Raw genomic sequence first — 15585 nt, 5'->3', positions numbered from 1 at the left:
CTGTTTTCAACATTGATAATAATAATAAATGTTTGTTGAGCATCAAATCATCATATCGGAATGATTTCTGAAGGATCATGTGACACTGAAGACTGGAGTAATGATGCTGAAAATCACAGGAATAAATTACACTTTACTATATATATATATATTTACATAGAAAACAGCTGATTTACACTGGAATAATATTTCATAATTGTTTTTGATCAAATAAATGTAGCCTTGATGAACAGAAGAGACTCCTAACATTTGACCGCTAGTTATAATGGATTAGAGTTTCCATAATTGTGTTATACGCCTCATATCTTGATGTTATTTAAAATCTGCACGGTACTAAATCTTATGAGGAAGGTTCATATTTGATCATTTGTTTTCAAATGTAAAACTTTTACACCTGAATCATGATATTACTGCAGTTTCAGCTGTGTTTTATCTGCCTGATTCTTGTCAGTGCATTTCTTCATCCTTCCCCTTTATAGTCCATTTTTAACCACAACTTTTGTCCTAATATCCTCCCTATCTTTTGACCTGTGTGTGTGTGTGTGTGTGTGTGTGTGTGTGCTTCAGTGCCGTTCCACGAGGGCCCGTCGTTCTCCAGACAGCGGCGGCTCCTGCAGAAGAACAGTCTGACGGTGTCGCGGCGGCTGCTGCTGCGCTCCAACAGTGACAACAGTCTGCCGGCCAGAGCCGTGAGCCCCGAGCAGCGGGCCGCGCTCAGCCTGTCCCCGCAGAAGACCCGCGTGAAGATGATGACGGGCCGCGGCGGCAGGACCGTCCCGAGCAGCCGCTCCCTGTCCGTCAGCCTGGAGGACGATCACAGCGCTCAACAGAAATGGTAGAGTGAACCAAACAAACCCTTACCATCATATGGCTGCCTGTAAATATTTAATCAGGCTTTGCTTAATTATTATGAGAAGGAGTTTCACTCTCGTATGGTTCTGCTCCTGCAGTGCCAACGGCCGAGCGTGTGTCCAGAGCGCCAGGAGGAAGCTGTACAGCGCCGTTCCCGGCCGCCATTTCGTGGCGGTTCGCTCATACCTACCTCAAGCTGGAGGAGAAATCAGCCTCCACAAGAACGAGCGGGTCAGAGGTCAGTGCAGTCCGATCCCAGAGAACCGGAGTCTGCATTCTGATCCTTCCTCATTCGTCTCTCATTGTGTGCAGTTCTAAGCGTCGGTGAAGGAGGATACTGGGAAGGAAACTGCCGAGGTCAGGTGGGCTGGTTCCCTGCCAGGTGTCTGGAAGAGATTCCCGTCAAGCCTGACAAAGAGAGACCCAGTAAGTCCCTCAAGCGTGTCTGTGTTGAGAAGGACCGATCATCCAGCGTCTCCGTCAGGATAAATCACTTGTGCCGTTTAATTCCTCATCTGTAAAGTTGAAAGCGTATGCTGAATTAATACGTGTACATTGTAAGTTTAAAGAGGACCTATTGTGCTGTGTGTTTTTGTGCTCCACTAGAGCAGGTTGATTATTCTCCTCATATTCTCCATTGTTCAGCTCCTCTCTTCCCAGTCTGTCAGTAACGCTCTGTTTAGTTCCTGTCTCTATGAAGCCCCTCCTTCTGAAAAGCACAATGTGCTCTGATTGGTCGGCTGGAGCAGTGTGTTGTGATTGGTGTTTGGGAAATGTCCCGCCCCTTACCATAACCGCCAGTTTTTACTAACTCAACCAGGCCCCGCCCCTTATTTAAATGAGGAATATTGTGACGTGTTTCAGTTGCTCCTGATGGATGATTCAGAAGTCCATCTTAAAGGCACACTATGTAATTTCTCACCACTAGAGGTCGCCTATTCAAAACAAAGGCTTGATGATGCAGAGATTGAGTGTGGAATCATGGGAGATGTGGTCTTCAGCTCACAGCCGGGGGAAAAGAATCGGGAGTTAAACAATAAGACTTACTGTGATGGGCTATATAACATGATTCGTTTTCTGTCGATGAATGAATCCAAACAGTTGCTCACCTGTCTGATAAAACACATATCATACAGTCGCCGCAATGCGGCACCAGGTGCGACGCGAGTGTTTTCTGCTAGTTTCAGCCTGACGCAGTTATCATTTTCACGTCCAGCGCCACGTTGTTGCAATAGCAAATGCACTCGCGCCCATCTGGTGTGAAGCGAGGTGTGTTCAGGCGCACTGTTGGCGTGTTGCTGTTTTGAGGAACTGAAAACGAAAGCGCCATCGACCAACAATAACCTGCTCTAAAGTCAATGGCGCAGTATTTATTTGTTATTTAAAGAGCGCGTTAGTATTATGTGCCTATAGGCGGGTGCACAACACACACAGGGACGCGCAGCAGCACACAAACATGCCAAATATTAAAAATAAAAGGATGTAAAAGATTATTATTGTGTGCATAAAGATAAAAATGCTTTGGTGGAATCCGGCTTTTCCTGTAGATGGTCACACGAGCAGATCCGTTTCCTCGCTAGAGAAGAGTTTTTTTCACTTGATAGTGAATCCGCCATGGCACGAGCGCAACTGCCTTTTAAAGGGAATGGGAGATGAGACTCTGATTGGTTTATTGCACGTTACGCCCAAAACACACCCATTACTCATTAAGAGAATAGAGACAACCCTTTTAGACCATGTGCCGGGTGCACCAACCACTTTCCCCTTCCTTAAATAGCAGGAGTGGATTCGGACACGCCATAAATGCACCTGTGCTTCAGACCACGAGCTTAGATCGCTCAAATAGGACCCTGATATATCAAAGTGTCGTTGGTGTTTCCATGATTTCTGCTAAATAAAACACAGAGGGTATGATGTCACTGACAGGCGACGCACGGACACGGTCCTGGCTAAAATTGCTTATTTCTCTAAATTCAGACATTTGGGATCATGCAAGTACACAAGTCAACAAAATATACAACATTGTCCTAGTGGTTTTTGGGTATTTTAATACAAAAATCTTAAGTGGGACTAAACTGTACTTCAGTTTTGTTTACGTACTGAAATCAGTTTCTTTGTAATAGAAAAGCAGCTCAGTCACTCCCAGTGTGTAAAACCTCCTAAACACTAACATCTTGTTGGCAAAATAAGCATCCATTTATGATTTCAATAAATATGATCATATACAATGAATATGTTATTATTAGTGTTCTATAATGAGTATCTGCCCAGTATAAATAACATATAGTAACACTATTATTTACACTATAAATGCGTGTTTGCTCTTTGCTTAACAGAATGTGATTTTTGTGGAATTAATTTTAATAGTAACAACACTGACACTGTGAGAGTCTGATGGAGCTGATGGTTGTAATGCTGTCGTGTGTTCGCCAGAGAGCAGGATGGAGCGGAGCGACAGGAGGAAGCTCTTCAGACACTTCACTGTGGGCTCGTACGACAGCGCTGACGCGTCCAGGTGAGAGAGAGCAGGTGTTCTGTGCCTTCAGCTGTCCAGATTTACATTTAATAACACAACACAGACTTTACTTGAGTTTCTAAGTGTTCATATGCAACGATCTCGAGATCAGGCACAATGTTATTCCTCACGAGCCCTTTAATGCAGAATAAATTATGCGCATCCTTAAATTATGAATGACCACAGGAGGTGTGACGCGCGCGTTCCCAAAGTTACGAGAGAGACGCGCGCGCTACACGCAGATCAGCGACACAAATGACGCGCGTCTGTGACACATGCGTCGGTGCGTCGCGTCTCGCGAATGAGTGGAGCTTTTAGAAGCGCGTTCGAGCTCCACTGTGCGGTGATGAGCGAGACGCGCGCGTTTACGATCACAGTCTCGCGCGCTCCTCGTCATTCATCATGGAAGGTCCGGTGTTGATCGAGTGCTGATCGATACCGATGATCTGTCATGACGAACTGCGCGGCGGTGAGGATGAGGAGGGTGATGATGATGAAGAGCTGGAATAACGCGCGTCATTTCCTCCACAGTGACTGTGTGACCGAGCAGAAAACTGTGGTTCTTCAGAAGCAGGACAACGAAGGCTTCGGGTTTGTGCTGCGAGGAGCTAAAGGTGAGATCATCTTCGTCATCATCATCATCATCATCATTGAACACGCACCACGTGCTCAGCCCATCTGAAGATGACTTCTCATGTTCTGTGTAGTAGAAGTGCACTTAACTACACTTCTAGTGTTCTTCAAATCTTAAAAGTAGGCCTATATTTGAAAAATCTTGCAGGTAATAATATAATATTAAGAGACACTTTCATGACTGTAAGTTCTCTTTGTAATAATGTCAAATTAAACGTTTTACTTTAAAGTAATCGTTGTTTTAAGTGCACTTGTTCTGATGTGTGCACTAACATACTAAAGCACAAGAAGCACTTGATTATAGTTTTAACTGAAGTGTGGTTTGATATTACATTTGCATTAATATATTTTAAACGTTCTAAATTGCAAATGTGTAATTAATTACAAATATTTTAAAATTTCAATAGAAATGACATTAAAGTACCATAAATTTGTTTAGTTACACACACACACACATGTAGATGGAGACATACTTTAATCGCAGGTCGCTCGGTCACAGCCCGTATGATCAAACACACAACACCAGATTGATTGATTGATTGATTGATCCTGCGGTTGATCTGTGTTCAGCTCGTATCCTGAGCTCAGTATGCGTACTGTATAGTGTGGATCAGTGTGTATCCTCAGCACAGCGAGTCTCGGCGCTGATTTATGGGAAGTGTCAGATGTCACTGCTGGTTTGTGTTTCAGTTTCAGAGCTCTGCCGAAGGGAAGGAGCGACTCGATGAAATCCACACACTCCACATTAAAAATACATGCAGACGCTTTCATATTTAACACACTCACTTCTGTGTGCTTCTTAATGTAGTGTGCTTTTGAACAATTTATCAGTCTGTAATAATACCTATAATGCCTGAACTCCAGTCTTCAGTGTCACGTGATCCTTCAGAAATCATTCTGTTATTTAGTAGTGAATATTAATAATGTTTCATATTATTATTATCACTGTTTAAAATTTTTTGTTGCTTCATATTTTTGTGGAAACAGTCATTCATTTTATTTTTCAGTGGTCTTTGATGAATAGAACGTTGGAAAGAACAGCATTTATTTGAAAATAGAGTATTTTGTAACTTTATAAATGTCACTTTTGATCAATTTATTGCATTGAATGAAACTAATATAATATAAAAGTGTTCATTTTATTTAGTTTATCTTACCTTGAATGGAAGTGTTTTACTGTTTCCACAAACACGCATATATATATATATATATATATATATATATATTTATATAGATATATATATATATATATATATATATTATATTTTATATATATATATATAAACAGTAAAAGCTGTTTTCAACATTGATAATAATCATAAATGAGCATCAAATCATCATATCAGAATGATTTCTGAAGGATCATGTGACACTGAAGACTGGAGTAATGATGCTGAAAATTCAGCTTTGATCACAGGAATAAATTACACTTTACTATATATTCACATAGAAAACAGCTGATTTACATTATAAAAATATATCACAATTTTACTGTATTTTTTATCAAATAAACGCAGCCTCGGTGAGCAGAAGAGACTTTGAAAATCATAAATCTTTAGTGACACGAGATAATGTCATTGTGAGTATAAGCTGTGAAAGCATGAGACCATACAGCACTAATCAATGATGAAGCGTCTGGTGTTTGTCGTCCCACAGCCGACACGCCCATCGAGGAGTTCGTTCCCACGCCTGCGTTCCCGGCGCTGCAGTACCTGGAGTCGGTGGATGAGGGCGGTGTGGCCTGGCTGATGGGGCTCCGCACCGGGGACTTCCTCACCGAGGTCAGAGCGCCGCCACACTATCAAAACAAACGCCTGATTCACATTACACTTTTTAATGGTTCTGTTAATAAAGAATTAACACTATTTAAATAAAATATTGCATTCACTGTTTTCATAAGCCTGTGAAATAATGAAAAATCACAAATTAATTGTAAATAATTCCACTTCTGGTGTAATGTTGTAATGCATGGATCTTGTCAAACACCGTTGGGTCAGAGCTGTAATCAGCTGCAGCGTTAACGAGGTCTTCATGATCAAATTTAGATCAACGCAATTTGGCAGTTCAGTACTAAAATTCCCTGTCGAGTACTGTTGGAGACTGAATCATTTAAATGTGTTATTATGTGATGTTTTACTAATTATTTAAGCTATTTTCTGGACACATGGTCAGAACTGTAATGCAAATGTAGGTCGACCAGCAACACGTTTTGAAAGCAGGTCAAGTTACCATATGTTCTCATATGCATACAGATACATGAGCTGAAATATATCAGTCATAACTGTGGAAGCTTGTTTTATTGAGTAAAAAAAAAACAACTTTTTATCTCACAATTCTGACTTTTTTTTTATTTTTTAGATTTCAGATATAAACTCAGAGTTGATATAATATAAACTTCTCTGTAACGATTGTAGGTAAATATCCTGGTCATCAGCAGCCTGTTGGTTCTCTGTGTTCACACGCATCCTGACCGTCTTACTGAGATCAGTCCGAACGAATCCAACTGAATCACAAATCATTTCAGACCATTTAGCTAGTTCACTGAACAGAATTATTAATGTGCACATGATTGACTGGCATCACTGGTTAAGGGACGGATGTTTGCTGAAATATTCTGCAGGAAAACGTTTCTCAGGTCAGTCAGAGCGCTGATGGTACGCACAGCAAAAGTCAGTAAATACGGGCCGCTTTTGGTTTCCTTCTGGACTAATGAATATTCTCCATCGCTAGTTAAATCGAGTTAAATCTCTTCCCTCGTATGCAGAATTAAGCTGCATGATGTAATCACTGTTCACCAGTAACACCCTGACCTGTGTGTGTGTGTGTGTGTGATTTATGAGGACACAAATTTGTATAATAACATAGGTATTACACTGGTAATACGACATAAACATGAAATATGAGGACATTTCATGAGTCCTAGCTTTAAAAACATACTAAATGTACAGTTTGTACAGTATAAAAACCATTACACCTATGGAACATCCTCATTTTGATAGAAAAACAAACCTGTGTGTGTGTGTGTGTGTGTGTGTGTGCGCGTGTGTGTGTGTGTGTGTTCTGTTACAGGTCAACCATCAGAATGTGGTGAAGATGGGGCACCGGCAGGTCGTAAACATGATTAAACACGGAGGAAATCGACTCGTCATTAAAGTGGTGAGGGTGAGCAGGAATCTTGAGCAAGACGACAAAACCCGTAAAAAAGGTACCACAATCCCTCCAGGAAACCCACAACACTGACAGAGCGCCACCGTTCTCTGAACGCTCAAAATGTCTAGTTTTTAAAATGTTTTAAAACGTTATTTCGTGGTTATGTGAACGTTTACAGAACATTCCATTGTATCATTCTTCAAACATTATGGAAACGTTACTTTTGAATGTTCTGAAACAAGCCGTAACATTTAAAAAACGTTGGATGAACATCCAACTAAAACATTTCAGAAACGTTCCATGTGCTAATGTTTATTAAAAACCAGATAACAGTGAATGAACGTTCTATTAACGTTACTGGAAGAACATTTGTTCATAACTTTGCCAGAATGTTCCCTGTTAGGGTTAGGTTTAGTTTCCCCTCCGATATTTGGCCTTTTCTTAATCATTGGCATCGTTTGATATGTTTTCCTGTTTGGGAAGCTGGAGATTTGTTTATTTTTTTGTCACAGCTGATCTCAGACACACAGAGCCTCATTTCTCCCTCCACAATAGTCTTTTTTTAAAAGTATTGTCTAATTATGAAGCAGCAAAGATTATGATACTCTGTCTTATGCTGTCTGCATTTGGGAATACGCAGTCCTGTCATGTAAACACATGAAGATTTAATTCCAGCTTTGCCAAATCCAGCTAATGGATTATGTTCATCTTTTGAATCATCATAAACCTCGTCCAGCGTTCTGTGTTTGTACTGGAGCGCTGCAGGTTTGAACAGACTTCTGGAAACAGACAGCTTTTCTTAATCAATGCATTACTTATTTTTTGTAATTATAAATGAATGATGAACATAGCTACATTAAGCTTGTTCTTTTTTTACATCTAAAGTTATGTAATGCTATTACACATATTCATTGTGTGATTTACACAGAAATTGTAATCAATGGCATATTTCTCTATTCAAAGACCTGTCTCTGATTAGTTCTGAATAAGAGACTGAATCTTTTAAAACATTCAGTCATAAAAATTGAAAGAAATGTACACTTGAAGCTTATTGACAGCAGGATTACAGAACAGAACTGTGTGATATCGTATATATTGGGCAAGCGATGGATGGAAACAGGGCTGCAGGATTATGTCCTTTACTCAATTTGATGTAGCTGCACATGCGAATCAAGCTGAACTGTGTTTCTGAGCGACTCTGTTGTTGTTTACTCATCAGTGAATCATGACTGTGACTAATAGTCAACTTTATATTGATCCTCCCAGCAGCAACCTAACGTAAATTATATTCAGAATAAATGATACGGAAAATAAGGGATTGCATGTGGTGTGTGTGTTTATACTGACAGACGCACGTTTTGTGTTTGTGTTGTTGCAGCACCTCCTCCACCCAAAAGAGCTCCAACAACTGCACTCTCCATGCGATCCAAGTCCATGACATCCGAACTAGAAGAACAAGGTAAGTTCAGTCTGCTAGACCAGTGTTTCTCAACCAGGGGTCCGTGGACCCCTAGTGGTCCTTGACGTAATGCCAGGTGGTCCTTAAAAAATATGTGAATATGAATATTTGTATATTTTGACATTTGACATGTCCAATATTCAGTCATATTTTCAGTTATATTATTTTCTTTTATGGGAACAAGTCAACTAATGTAGTATAAAATTATACAATTGGTAGTCACAAAAGACATTATGATACCGATGAGCCAATATTATTCTGGGGTCCTTGAGGACAGTTCAAAATATGACGGGGGTCCATTACTCAAAAAAGGTTGAGATTCACTGTGCTAGACTGTTAAATCCCTTACTTTAAGTTCTCTCTTTTGAGTGGTGTTTGCTAAGTAATGTTTGTTTTCTTGCAGTTAACATTTTTATTGTCCTAGTCATATTGGTATCAGTCATGTTGTTGTCCATGGCTCTGTCAGTGTTGCTTGTTTGTTGTTTACTTGAATGCAAGCACTGAGCACAGCCTTTTGCAGATAAAGTGGAAGAGACTGCGCAGCTGCAGAGGCCTGCGCATGAAAAAACCTCAGCGGTGGCCACAATCAAGCCCCGCCCCTCTAGTCGCTTTTTGGCCACATCCGTGGATTTTAATGTGAGTTTCACATGTTGTCTTGTTGTCTGAAATTACATGTGAGCATCGGTTTTCCCAGCTAACAAAATTATGTTCTTAGGACGTTTTGCTAACGTTCCCTTCAAACATTATTTTTGAATGTTCTCTGAACATTCCAGTAACATTTAAGAGAAACGCTCCATGAACGATGTATAAATTACATTTTTGTGGTAACATAACTTCAAACAAACATTCTGTTATTGTTACCGAAGGACATTTGTTCATGAACTTGCCAGAACGTTAGTGAAACTTCTGAGAATGTTCTCTGTTAGCTGGGTTGGATTATAATTGTGATTGATAATTATATCTAAAACTCTTTGAGCTCTAATCAATATATCTGATTTACAGCAGTCCACATCTGAAAGGCCAGGAGTCGCTATAGTTCCCCCAAATGTTCCTGTGAGATCTGGAAGTTGTGTTCGTGTGCCAAAAAGCTCCATGAGAAGACAAAAATCCATCGGTAGATGAAAAATCCATTGCTTCCTTCTCATTAATGTTATTCAAAAACATATTAAAATTGCAGTTCATACAGCCATTAACTAATACACACACATATGCCCATAATATTTCAGAGTATTAGGGTTAATGTTTTATGACACATAATTCATCTGTAAATCTGTATTTAAACCAACTGAATGTAGATCCAGCTGAAACCACAGATACAAAATCACCTCATCTTGGAAACACGAGCCAGAATGTTTATGTACAGGATAATTTATGTTGAATTATAGAAACTGGATGCATATTTCACAGTGATAATGCAAAGCGAACCACAGATGTGCATTATGTTTCTACGACAGTGATCCACTGATCTAGTAACTGAATCTCAAGTTTTGAGTCCCTAGATTTCTTTTTTATTCTTTATCTTTCTCATTAGGGATGTAACCGGATGAGATTTTCACAGAGAACTTTAAAAAAATGCCCATAATATTTCAGAGTATTAGGGTTAATGTTTTATGACACATCTGATAAGCACTATTATGTCATAATTATAACCAGTTCTTCAATTGGTTACACTTTATTCCAATGGTCCTAGGGTTAGTGTTATGACCCTTTAATTTAATTTTGGATGAGCAAAATTAAATTTGGTCAAAAAATGTATTGCAATCATTTGTAGTTTATTTATTGATGTTTTCCGTCACAGTACTTTCAGTACTTTCCAGAGGTGGGAGACTCCGGTTACATGACTTGGCTGTCTTGAGTTGTGAATTTAAGGACTTACTTGACTACAGTAAATGAAAAGGACTCAGCATTGACTCATTGAATGACTTTATAACAACTCAACTGAAGATGTGAAGATATGTTTGTAAAAAACAAACAAAAAAAGTCTAAACATGTTCCATGATTCTTTCCCCAGGAATCGCAGGGGAAGAAAAGAAGTTCCTGATACCTCCACATGTCAAGTTCACCAGAAGTCTCTCTATGCCTGACACATCTGAGGATATTCCCCCACCTCCAGGCATCTCTCCTCCATCCCCACCTTACAACCTCAGTACTCCTATGACACCAAAATATGAGCCCAACCAGTCCATTTACACACAGAGCTCGACAGGCAGATGCCACACTATAGAAAGAGACCAGGTAGGGTACCATCGGCAGAACTTCGAACAATATGACTGTCAGACTTATCCAGCCAGCCAGCCAAACATGTGTACCCATAACAGGGCCCATGTGCCAGAGAACCCATACTCAGACATAGCTGGCAAATGTTTGTATGTCCCACCAAAACCAGCCCGTAGGAAGGGTATACTGATAAAGCAGCCAAATGTTGAGGATAGCCCTGAGAAAACCTGTTCAATCCCCATACCAACCATTATTGTCAAAGAGCCTTCAACTAGCAGTAGTGGCAAAAGTAGCCGAGGAAGTAGCATGGAAATTGAGACTACTGCCTCTGAGCTACCAGGCCAACTACGGCCGGAGGACACTGGAGGTCTCATCGTGAGCAACCCTTTTGCAGCTGCTATTGCAGGGGCAGTACGTGACCGCGAGAAGCGGCTTGAAGCACGCAAAAACTCTCCGGCCTTCCTGTCAATGGATCTCGGAGACGAGGATTCGTTTATCCCTACCCCCCGTTTACGCCAGTCTATGTCCATAGATGAAGGCATGTTTGCTCATGATAAGAGTTTACAAAAGCTTATGGCTCCACCGGCTTCTTTAGGGGTCCAGAAAATTGGAAGTGGAGGCAACTTCCCCGATCCAACAACCGAGCCCCTCACAACACACACCGGGAACTGCCCCAATATAGGCAGTCCCATCACTCTCAATGATGGAGATTTCCAACCCCAGGCTCTGGGTCTAGCTGCTAGTAACAGAGCTCTGAAAGAGCAAGTGCAACCCCCTCTTCCTCCACCTAAAGGAGAACATCACAAAGCAAACCTCAACCAGCCACTCTTCATTGACACCAAGCTACGGTCCAATATTGAGGCCAACTTTGTAGCCGCAGCTGCAGTGGGTCAACCAAACGATGGTGGAGGTTTGTTTAGGCACACAAGAGAGTCCAATCATGACACAAAGAAGGTGAAGAAAAGTAATCCATCTGAGCAGTTGAAGAACACCCATAGCACATCACAACAAAAGTCAGAGGGCCTCCTCATGGTCCACACACTAGATAAGGCCAAGCCACAAGTGAACAGTCAGTCTGATGGATTCGAACAGCAAGAGTCCCTTGTTATAGACAGGGCAACCATTGATTCAAATGTCAAACTTTCAGCCCCCAACTCCCAGCCACCTCATGCAAGGACCTCTGCCACCTCCGTGGAGGAACCTGTCAACTTTTCCTGTAGCATTCCTCCTCCCCCACTGACCTCAGTAGATATTGATGAGGAGTTTGACATAGCTGTACCCTTGCCTCCACCTCTGGAGTTTGCCAACAGCATTGATGTTCCTGGGGACCAAGTGGCAGATATCCTCAAGCAGAAAAAGGATAATGCAACAAGGAGACCCTTGCCTGTTTATCATTCTCGTGCTTCTACAACAAACAGTGTGGAGTCCAAGAGTCTTTCAGGGCTTATAAATTGCATGACTCCCCACACCTACCCTCCACCTCCTCCAGAGGGTTTTGAGTCTGTTACGGACTCAGGCATTGAGGAAGTTGATAGTCGAAACAGTGGGTACCCTCACTTTGAGGCAAACAGCACAATATCCACAGTGTCCAGTATCTCTACTCTTTCATCAGAGGGGATTGAGGACACATGCATAGACGGGCAGACTCTGCTGGACCGACCGCCTGTTCCACCGAAGCCAAAAATTAAGCCTGTAATCAACAAAAGCAATGCCTTTTACAGGGACCCTTTGATACTGGAGAGCATAGAGTCCTATGGGCAGCCACTGCCAGCCCCTCCTCCACCCGTGGATTGTGTAGCACAATCTGAGCCTCACAAAACGCTTGCACAGCGAGGCACTAAACTGTGGGGGGACCCCCATGAGCTCCCCAACCCCCTCTTACCCAATGCAGATCCTAAAGTCAATGTGATCAGTGAACTCAATTCTAAACTTCAGCAGATGAACAAGGACAAATTTCCGAAACGGGGAGGGCCTCTTGACCCACCTGCAGGATCCAGAAGCATCGGATCAAGGTGAGCAGCACAGTAACAACCTAGCCTGTCTCATGTCACATTTAAGCCAAGAAATTACCTAGAACAATTTGTCCTAGGAACTTTTTTCCCCCACAACTGTCACTGTCTGCATTTCTATTGCGGTCTAAAATACCATGAAGATTAGGCAAATTAGTCATGTGACGTAGGACTGTGAACTAGTTTCCAGTTCTCGCTGGATTCCGTCCTCCGCATATAAGCTTAATAAAGCCTGAACCTCGTTGTCGGTCCATCGGTCGTATCTTTTAAACTGATTCGAATAGCAAACAACTCTTACTGCATGCACCGCAACAGACCTTTAAAAATGCTGGTTAAAATGAGGGTGTACTCACACTAGGCACTCTGAATAGTGCCTGAGCATGTTTGACCATCACCTTTGATGAACAGGAATTGTAGTTAGCGAGTAAAGCTGCAAATTCCTCCATTAACGTCAGCTGCCTTTGTAATCCTCTGATATGTGCAAGAGAAAATCGCTGCTTGGCATAAATGATAAATATATTTGGCAATATCCCGTTTTCTCCCATTCAAAAAGTTGCATAGTTTATGACGTAAGCGTGCTCCGGCTCGGAACGTTTAGGGCAATGTGAGTACAGGCCAGCGGGGGAGGGGGGGACAATCGCGCTCGGTTCAAGGCAAAATGCTGCATGGAGTCAACCAATCAGCATGTTCAGTGCCCAAGTCCCACCCCCGAAAGATCCTGAACTTTGAAAAAGTACTACCTTGTGAGCAGGGACTTTCTAAAGGGGGATATTTTTACCTGGAACTTAATTTAGACCCTGGTCCCTGTGGTCAAAACACAGAGTACGACCCCAAAGTCCCTAGTTCCTGGGAAAAGTTCCTGCGGTGGAAACATGGCTTTATTGAAAAAGGAAGTAAAATCCCTGCACAAAATAATATTCAAATGTAGGACTGTGTCTGGCCTTTAGTGCAAAGGACCAGGTCAGTTGTACACTAGAAGTAGAAAGCTGTGTATACTGATGTGTAGATTGGACAAGCCTGGGGTAGATCCAGGACAACACAAATAAAAAAGGATTAAATGTTATCCAAATGTTGTTAGAGCTGTGAAGTAATCTTTTAATACAGGGGCATGGTTACAAGCTCTCCATGTGTTAATCTCATGAAATTTGTGACAGACTAACAAGATAAAAGAGTCAAAGCAGGGTCCCTATACCTGTTTCAGAAGAAGAGAGCACATGCCGAGACTGGAATTCCTGCCTAGACAAATGTCCTCGTATTTGTAACGATAAAGGTGGCTCTACACTGGACTTGAGTGATCATTTGATTCCCTCTTACTGCTTCATTTCTTGATTCCCTTTGACTTGACAGTGCGGTGGTCTCCTTTGAGCCACATTTATTGACAGAATAGTGAGTTTTAAATGTTGTCAACACTATGCAAGGGCTTTGTTCTTTGAATGAGCCTCAAAGAGATGTACTACCAGTTAAGCACCTGATTTCTCTTTCTGTTTGTGTGTGTGTGTTCTCAGAGAGTGGACAGCCCAAGCCTCAGGTACCAAGCGCAGCAACACAGTGACTTCATGTGCTGCTACCTCAACAACACAGAGCCACTTGCCGCCTCAGGCTTCCAGTCCAGCCTCGCCTCATCCTGAATCCTGTCGCAGCTCTTCTCTGCCAGGCTCTGCCGCCTCCCCTACATTAACAGATGTGTTTAGCCTGCCATCTCCACCCATTGTGAATTCAGAGCAATGCTACAGCCTGAGCTCAGTCAGCAGTCAATCGCTGTCCCCCCTTACACTGTTTCAGGCTGCTGCCGACAAGCCCTTTGCTGACAAACCTGTCCTAGTCTGGACCAAGCATGATGTAGCCGACTGGCTTGAAAGCCTCAACTTGGCAGAACACAAGAAGGCCTTCTTGGACAATGAAATCGAGGGCGCCCACCTTCCCAACCTCCAAAAGGAAGACCTTGTAGACTTGGGTGTCACCCGTGTTGGTCACCGGATGAACATTGAAAGGGGTCTCAAACTTCTAATGGACAGATAAAAGGGATATTCTTCTACTGTGCATCCCACTTGGGCATGGATATCGGCTCAATTAATCCCTCGTTTTCGCTAACGTTTATCAGTCTAGCTGTGCTGCATCTCCTGTTGGAAGTTGTGAGATGATGTTGTGATCGGAGTAACAATAAGAACCAAGGAACATGCAGAAGTCCATTCGGGATCAAGTATATGTGGACTCGTTCTTATGATCAGAAGCTTCATTTTAATGTCAGGAGCTTGTCTCACGAGGACATCTTTAACCAGCAGAGCTGGGAGGTCCTTTTTTACCTTTGATACAGGAATATTTCATTTCAGATGTTGTCTGTAAGCTCTCCGTTCAACATGAACGTATTCATACCCTAAACAAATGTTGGGTACATCCACACATTCAGGACAAGTGCGTGCGAACCTTTGTTCGTGATGCTTCTTGTTTTCAACGAGATTGCATGAGGACAAGAGTCACGTTCAGCCTCGTCTTCCGTGTTGTTTGATTCCGATGGCAAAAATGAATGCTACAGAAACACATAAGCTTTCCCGAACAAACCTTTTTTCAGCATTCTTTTGGCTCACCTATTTCTTTTAGGTAATTTTGCAGTTTGAAGGTTGAACTGTTTATAGGATGTGAAGACCTGTTGCAGATTGAACAAGAGAATAAAAATAAAAGAACTACATTTTGAGAGGAAGAACGTTTCTAAATGAGAGCTTGTGGTGTAGTTCAGATATCAGGCCTATTTA

The 15585-nt window shown here is 41.9% G+C and overlaps 1 protein-coding gene across 1 annotated transcript in view; it reads left to right on the top strand.

Moving 5' to 3' along the window:
- shank2a (SH3 and multiple ankyrin repeat domains 2a) overlaps positions 1-14854 on the top strand; it is a 35842-nt gene extending 20988 nt beyond the window's left edge. The window contains exons 11-22 of the mRNA XM_067390733.1: positions 568-835; positions 951-1090; positions 1165-1278; positions 3286-3367; positions 3899-3981; positions 5657-5781; positions 7070-7205; positions 8529-8609; positions 9130-9245; positions 9612-9723; positions 10621-12838; positions 14341-14854. Of these exons, the coding sequence (XP_067246834.1) occupies positions 568-835; positions 951-1090; positions 1165-1278; positions 3286-3367; positions 3899-3981; positions 5657-5781; positions 7070-7205; positions 8529-8609; positions 9130-9245; positions 9612-9723; positions 10621-12838; positions 14341-14854 (3989 nt within the window). The remainder of the gene's footprint in view (positions 1-567; positions 836-950; positions 1091-1164; positions 1279-3285; positions 3368-3898; positions 3982-5656; positions 5782-7069; positions 7206-8528; positions 8610-9129; positions 9246-9611; positions 9724-10620; positions 12839-14340) is intronic.
- Positions 14855-15585: the final 731 nt, after the last annotated feature.

This window comes from Chanodichthys erythropterus, chromosome 7, assembly GCF_024489055.1.
Source record: "Chanodichthys erythropterus isolate Z2021 chromosome 7, ASM2448905v1, whole genome shotgun sequence".
NCBI lineage: Eukaryota > Metazoa > Chordata > Actinopteri > Cypriniformes > Xenocyprididae > Chanodichthys > Chanodichthys erythropterus.
The sequence above is the reverse complement of the archived record's forward strand: the minus strand, read 5'-3'. Positions and strand labels throughout refer to the sequence as shown.